This window comes from Carassius gibelio, chromosome A25 (assembly GCF_023724105.1).
Source record: "Carassius gibelio isolate Cgi1373 ecotype wild population from Czech Republic chromosome A25, carGib1.2-hapl.c, whole genome shotgun sequence".
In the NCBI taxonomy this organism is placed as follows: Eukaryota; Metazoa; Chordata; class Actinopteri; order Cypriniformes; family Cyprinidae; genus Carassius; species Carassius gibelio.
In genome coordinates, this window is record NC_068395.1 from 20,381,233 (window position 1) to 20,389,383 (window position 8,151).

Consider the following 8,151-nt stretch of genomic DNA (forward strand, 5'->3'; position numbering starts at 1 on the left):
AAAGACCAGCTTTAACATGGACCTGGAAGTTAAAAAGTTACAAACTTAAATAGGTTACCTGTCTAATAGTGTACAACAATAGCAAGAAAAATAAACCTATTATTGTGTATTCGGTGTGCCGTCTAGTGTAGATAGACTGTATGATAAATCACTGATACATTATACAGACATGTTTTCAATCTGCAGTCAAACACAATACAGTACTTTTTTCAGCAGAGGTCCCTAACCACACAATGGGGCTACCAGCTGCTGTCTCACACACACACAAGCACGCACAGACACACACACCCAACACCACTCAGCATCAGAAACACACACATAAGAGCAGCTGTTTAAGCAGAGCTCTTCAGCCCTGGAGTCCAGAGAACAAAGCTTGAGCCCTAATCACTTCTACTTCACTCCTGCCTGAAACTCCCAGTGAGAAGCTGCATGTTCACATCACCATTTCAATACAAGTACAGACAAAAACTTCTGTGTGCTAAAAGGAACATGAAGGAAGTAGATCTTAAATACACAGTAAACTTTTAAGTTAAATCAACCTTTAAGTTAAAATTTATTGAAATTACTAGCTCACTTAAGGAGCTGTTTCATTCAGAAACCAAACATACACACACACAAGCACACAAAACTCACTGCTGGAAAATTCAGTGACTTTGAAGAAACAAGTGCAGAAGAATGTTCATGACTATTTTGTGTGTAAATTAAAGACACACTGCCCTCTAGTGACAAAACAACAGCATTAACAGCTTGTCACATGAAATTTAGTTCCTGAAGATGTTTGTCCTGCTATCCTAAATCAATGTACACAAGCATAAGAAAATAATACATTTATAAAGTTCCACTGGAAAAGAATATCCTACTAGACAAATTCTGAGATCTATTTTAATCAGATCCAGATGCCTCAAACCATAATTTAGAAAAGTTTCAGTTGTCCTTAAACAACACCATTAATTATGTGACTGCATAAAGTGCATATATAATATTTCCTGTCTGTCAAAGTTAATAACTTAATCTCTTACAGAGTTAATAAATATAAAAAAAATTAAAAGGGGAGGGGGGTGACCTATCCCTTTAACTTGTTGACAAATGTTAAATAAAATGAATAAATACATGAATCACCCCACAGCAGGTTCATCTCAACAGTCCCTATGTGATGTGGTGAATGCAAAAAAAAAGCTATATTTTGATGTGAAAGATGATATTACTACAGGCACAAATAAAATCCCTTTGTGGTCTCACTATTGTTTGCCATTGACTAAAATCGAAAACCCTAAGTGTGTCCTATTGATAAACGGAGAGTAGGTACAATTGTTATCATCTTTGCATTTTTGAAAACTACAAAAGCATCTTCTCAAATAGTCGTCTTTGCATTTGCACTTAATCGCAGTATTCTGACATCCTGACACTGAACCTTGTGATGGTCAGCAAGGTTCCAGTGAGAAGTTGTGTTAGTTTAGATCACACAATATTTGCAGCCTGGTTACAGTATCGTATCAACGATGCATCACACACTGTGTTGCTTGTTGGTCGTCATTTGATGGCAAAACACATATTTCACAATGCAGGTTTGCCGTTGACCTTTTCATGCAGTATCGTTAGCACACCGGAGGCAAAATCTCGCAACACTTGCACAGTGTCCCTCTGTAGCTGCAGTGATTCTCGTGCAAACTCCTGTTGAGTCTCTGCCAGCTGCTGAACTGACTCCGCAAGGAGCTCAAGTGAACGGGAGACTGTGGCAAGAATAGTGTTGGTGGTGTGCTGCTCCTGTACGCTGACGCTTGCATTGTGCACTAACTGCTCACGTGAACTGTCTGCCTCCAGCCCTGAGAAAGACGAGGGTCTTTTATTAGAAGCGGTGGCTGTGGAGGAAACATGTCCACTACTGCCTCTAGTTGCAATTCCATCCTCCTCAGAGTAGGAGTTAGTGACAGATGCCATAGAGGATGTTGGGAAAAGGTCACGGTTGTCCTCATCTGAGTGGGATTCAAGATCTGTGATCAAGCAAGTAAAAAAAAAATCACTTTTTTTAAATACACATACACACACACAAAATATACGTATAGCTTTTTATAAAGCTTTCACAGTACTGATAGAGAAAAATATACATTAAAAAAAAAGTCATGTGACTTTGCCTCAAGCGTGTGATTAAATCCATAAAAATAAAAAAAAAGTCAGAAATGCTAGAGACAAAGCATGTCATCAAAATGATTGGCTACATTTAATACAATAAAATGTCCCCCGGGGCATTTTTTTGTTGTGACCAGATGGGCCTAAATTGTTGCTTTATATGCAAATTGTTTTGCATTAGACAACAGACTTTTTGCAGAAATTATTTTTTATTTTATTTAAACACTTAATTTTTTTGGAAGAAATCAATCCTTTTAAGCAAAGATGCATTATATGGACCAAAAGTGATAGTGAAGACATTATGAAAGATTTTTATTTTAAATCCCTGTTCTTTCAACCTTCTATGCCTCAAAAAATCCCGATAAAAAGTCTCCAGTTTCCAAAAGTCATTAAGTATAACTTTTTTTCAACACTGATAATTAGAAATGTTTCTTTAGCTCCAATTCAGCATATTATAATGATTTCTGAAGGATCATGTGAAACTGAAGACTGAAGTAATGACGGTAAAAATTCTGGCTTGTTATCACAGGAATAAAATACATTTTTGAATATTACAATAGAAAAGGTCATTTTTTTAAATATTGTAATAACTATTTTATAATACTACCGTTTTTAATGCATTTTTGAGTGGATAAATACAGTATTGATTAGCACAAGAAAACAACACATTTTAGAATAGTAGTGCAAATTTTGAAAACATGATTGATGGTTCATTATTGAGATCAGAGCAAAATATTGAATACATAAAGTACACTGAAAATTCATACAGTGAACTTTTACTGGTAACAGATCGCTGATGTGGACAAATACACACTACGGCTCTAAATCTATTGAACATTCTTAATATGGTCCAACTTGAGTATTTTGAGTGTTTACCTCCAGTTTTGGAGTTGTCATACCACACCTCACTTGCAACCCCAGATCCACTTGTAGTAGCAGGCATTCCTCCCACATCCAGTCCTCTGCTCGGGGAACTGTTGACCGACCCCATCCCCACAAACCCTCCATCCTCCTCTTCCTCATCCTCACACACAGCCTCTTGATCGTCACCATGACTGCGAGATCTGGACCGCTGTGTAGCTTCCCACGGTCTCTTGTCCAGTTCAAGAATGGATTCCACAATGACTTCCATCGGGGACAATTCAATATTGGACCGTGCTAATCTCAGGGACACCGAAACACCGGTCCGCAGGGCAGCCACTTTACGTTTCGTGTCGCACTTAAGATCTGACCATTTCTTAATCACCTCCATGATCTCTCTGTCACACTCTCCAATCTCATTAATACGTGCAGTGATCTCAGCCCATTTCCTGCGCCTCACGTCAGAGGGGACGCCGGCGTTAAACTTACCTATGCAAAAACACAGAAAAGTATTGGAACATTTTATTTTATTGTTTACTGGTTTTATAGGGACATAAAATTACTGGTGGTTTTGATGAACTGAGAGAAATCAGTTTATTACAGACTGGTAACTTGCTCAGACAAGTTCTGCTTTGTCAAACAGAGGAAAAGCTCACCCACAACAATGTGGCGGTTCTTCCGTACTTCGTCCAGCAGGATGTGCACTTCACTGAAGGAGAAACGTGCCTTTCTCCTCTTGAAGCGCACCATGGTGTCTTGGTTGAGGTAGAGCGAAGACACAGACATCTTCACAGCACAATATCTCTCTCCAGCTAGGGGGAGTCTGGAAGTCAGTGTAGAGATTAAATATATATATATATATATATATATATATATATATATATATATATATATATATATAAAACATTAGTAATCATGTTGATTTGAATCAGCTCACACTCAAAAACAGTTCAACATTTCAGCAGAGTTTACAAAAAAAAGGCTTAAAGTTTAAACCTTGTTTATACAGATCCTTGTCATTCAATTAGTAGAAATTTCATATTGTTGCTCGGTTTGGGCCTTTGAATAAAACTGAGGTGCTTCCTCCTTTTTTGTTTTGCCTACAGGTTTAATCAAATATTTTTCAGACTATTATTTCATACAGTGCACAGCATAAATGAGTACACCCCCTTTGAATAAATATAAAAGATGTATTTTCTTAATGATCACCGATATCATACATGGAAAGATGGCAAAATTGAAACATATTAAACATATACTTAATAGAAACAACAAAATATATGCCAATATTTTCTGTAAGATATGTAAATTGGCCATTTTTGTTTAAATGAAGGATTGCAGAAATGACTGCACCCTAGATTTAATTCAGAAAATGTATAATATTATAGTACTTCGTATGTCCTCCAGAACTTAAAGTATATTGACCCTTCTTGCCACTGAGTGTACAAGTTCATGACAAATTTACAGATCTGCGCTGTTTAACTTCTGGATGACGAGTGGTCTTTAATGGGGAGTGTTGCTCAGCTCATCTCTACAGAATCCCTCAGGGGCGTAGCCATCTTTTCAGAAGTGAGGGGGACAGAAATTATTTATTTGAAAATATTTTAAAATGTAATTTATTCCTGTGATCAAAGGTGAATGTTCAGCATCATTACTCCAGTCTAGTGTCACATCCTTAAGAAATCAAATCATTCTAATAGGCTGATTTGCTGATTATCAATATTTAAAACATGAGTAAAAAAAAATGTCAGCATTCTTTGATGAATAGAAGGATCCAGAGATCAGCATTTGTGTGAAATAAAAAGCCTTTGCAGCATTATACAGTATATCATTCAAAAATATATATTTTTTTGGAAAATAAATTATAGATATGAATACTTTTAGCTTTAAAATCTCAATAAATAACATTTTGAAATATATTCAAATAGAAAACAGTTATTTTAAATAGTCTAGTAAAAATATTTCAGTTTACTGTTTTGCTGTACTTTGGATCAAATAAATGCAGGCTTGGTGAACAGAAGAGACTTGACTGGTGGTGGATACTATAGGCAACTTTAATTATTCTCTAATTTCTAGCTTTAATTTGCTTAGAAATCTATAACTGCTTGACAATAACAAATAATATATTTTTAATACACTACAAACACTTATTTATCACATAATAAGGCAGAATAGTTTCTATATTGTAAAAAATCTATGTCAATTAGCACTGTTTTGTTGATATACTGTATTTATCACCTGCTGGAGATGACTTGAAAAACCATATTGTAGCAATCATATATTAATGTCTTCGTGTGTCCAAAAGTTTCAGTTCTTCTGTCAAAACAACTGTTTTCATATAGCCATAGCTGGACGCTGTTGCCCATATTAGGAGTTTCCTGATATGACTTTCTGCGCGAGAGTGCGCTCTGGCTTCGAGGATGAATGAAACACACACTGCAGGAGTGTTTAGCACTTCTGGGTCCGAATAAAATATCAGGTCATGTGCAGACTATCCTGTCTCTTGAGTTTAAATCTATATTTATTCACACCAGCTTTTGAAAACATATATGTGAACACATTTGACTGAAAAAGTGCGGGGGACGAATTTCCATGATATTAAAAGTGGGGGGGGCACGTCCCCAAAGTAATCTATGCCCCTGGAATCCATCACACCTGCTCGAGAGCGTTAAGACTGAGTGAAATACATGTCCACTGAATGATTTTGACCTCAGGAAAATGAATATCTCCATTGTCATGCTGAAAAAATGGCCAATAATGCAGGGAATGAGGGGAGGGTAGCATCTTCTTTTTCAAGTTTTTGTATTACATCAGTCATTAGTGAGTGAATTCATGCCAGCTTTGATAAAGCACAACTCCCTCATATCTTCAGCACTCATTCATCCCTATATAAAAGCTGAACGACAGTGTGGGTGCCAAGCACTTCTCACTGTACTCCTCTAGCAACACCAAAACATTTTAGATCTGAAATGATTGACTTGGTCTCTTGAGACCAGAGCACGGATTCCCAGAAGTCTCTGTTTCGTAAATATGGGCCTAGGAAGAGGTTAAATGAGTTTATTTTGCTGTTCGCTACAGTAGATAATTCTAGTGGTGACAACAAGCATGCATACCACTTCTGCGGGCTGCATCATACTCCGTGAGATAAAGTGTCATTCTTTTCATAGCTTTTACCAGCTTTGAGACACTTGCATGTTATTTCTCCTGCTCTTTTTCTAGCAAAAGTTCACTCATCATTAAATGAACTTATATATTTCAGGAGACTTATCACAAGTCCATTGTTTTTGAATGTTGGTGCTACTTCCGCTATATTTTCACACTTAAAAAATGTGGTATTCCTCTTGAACCACTGTCGTCTTTTACGCTAAAAAATAAGTCACCTGGCAGTCCTCTCCCAAGTGCTTCCACTGCTGCCAGCATTAAGACAGAGTATGATTCAGTGGAATACATAACACTTTTATTTGTCACGAAGTTACTTGCCTTTAAAAGCTTTGGTTCAATATACTTACCTGTTGATCAAAAATAGCCTTAAACCTATAATTTTATTAATATTATTACTATTACTATTGTGTAACTTTCCAGAGGGTGTACTCATTTTTGCAATGCAACCTATTATCACTTTGATAAGAAAATCAAATCTTATTTTGCTGAATAAGTTTGGCGCTCTTTTTTGGTAACTGATCAAGCAGGCTTGTTGGAACATTAAATCTTCAAATAACTCTAATATGTCTTCTAAGTAAAGAAAAAGAGCTGAATTTGTTACGTTTTAGAGGGGGTGAACTCTTTTATGACGATTTAATTACAATTTGTATTGCAAAATTGACATAACATGGTCATGTCACTGAATATAGAGGCAATGATCTAAATATAATCTAAATAAACTATTAAACTCAGAACTTACAGAAGATAAAATATGGGTTCACATCCACTTGATTTCAAAAACACATGAATGTGCCGGAAGAAAGAGCAACTACAACACCGGCTCATTCATTCACTCACTGTAAACACCCGAGCGCATGTTTCCATCGAGGTGTAGTTAGAGCTTTAGTTGCATAAATACAGCAACATCACGACCGTTTACACGATCTGTAAACGACATTCTGTCTTAACGCCGTCGATGTAAAGCAGCCGAATTAAACAGAGCACAAACATCAGCACACAACTGCTGTCTTCTACACAGAACATCATTTTTTTTTATCATAACTAAAAAAAAACGATTGGACTCGGAAGGACATGTCGCCCTCATTTTCCCATTACCTACATCATCACGGTCTAACGTTAGCCATTTAAGCTAGCTAGCTATTTTACACGATTTGTGGGATATTAGTCACTTTCCGGTCAGTTTGTAAACTCTTAAATCACCGTGAGCATATAAAAGTACTTTGAGACTGCAAAAGCGTCGCATAAATACCTCAGAGTTGTCAAACGTAATCAATATTTTGTGTTGCGCCCAGATATCCAGAAACTTCGTATAAAGCAGCGTATGCGCTGCGCGTGCGCACTTGCTCGTCCGTTCTCCGTGGCGTAGAGGGTACGTGCAGTTACCGTGTCTGACCGCTGCTGTATCAGTGGCGCTGGTGCTCACTAACCCCAACAGGTTCGGCACGCATGCTTTAGCTAAAGCAGATGGAAATTGCACATTAGCTAACAAATTCGCGTTCTTATGAATGAGCTACTGGAACTAAATTTATTTATATAATATATAGAAACAGATAGAGACAAGATATAACTGCATCAAAACACAGATCAATGATCATCAAATTAATCAATCAATAAACCGATGATGAAAGACAGAAAAGTTCATCACTTTATAATTTGTTTATTTGATATAAAATAGCATTTGACATCAGATTTTCATGATTAATACGTGGCAATATTCCCCCCCCCCCCCATTGGCCTCATGCAAAATGGCACCAACTGACAACAAGAATATGAGATACAGTTTTGCATATTTGTGACTGCACCTAGACTCTTCATTAGAGCATATTTGTTAATTTTCTGACACATTTCTCGTAAAGTTCTTTCTTTGGTTAGCTTTGTGTTAAACAATGCTATTAATGGGCTACACGCACAAAAAAAGAAAAAAGGAAATAAGGTAGAAGTAAACCTTAGAGAAAGACAATGGCACAGTAGAGTGACCCAGATTACCCCAGTGGCTATTTC

General features: G+C 36.8%; 1 protein-coding gene across 1 annotated transcript; it reads right to left on the minus strand.

The window, feature by feature from the left end:
* Window positions 1-522: 522 nt before the first annotated feature.
* On the minus strand, window positions 523-7,552 carry LOC127946640 (uncharacterized). Its single transcript, XM_052543328.1, has 4 exons — window positions 7,400-7,552; window positions 3,645-3,811; window positions 3,004-3,477; window positions 523-1,991 (listed from the first exon to the last, which is right to left on the minus strand). Exons 2-4 carry the CDS (start codon window positions 3,772-3,774, stop codon window positions 1,555-1,557), a joined length of 1,041 nt encoding a protein of 346 aa, XP_052399288.1. The 5' UTR covers window positions 3,775-3,811; window positions 7,400-7,552; the 3' UTR covers window positions 523-1,554.
* Between the last annotated feature and the right edge of the window lie 599 nt (window positions 7,553-8,151).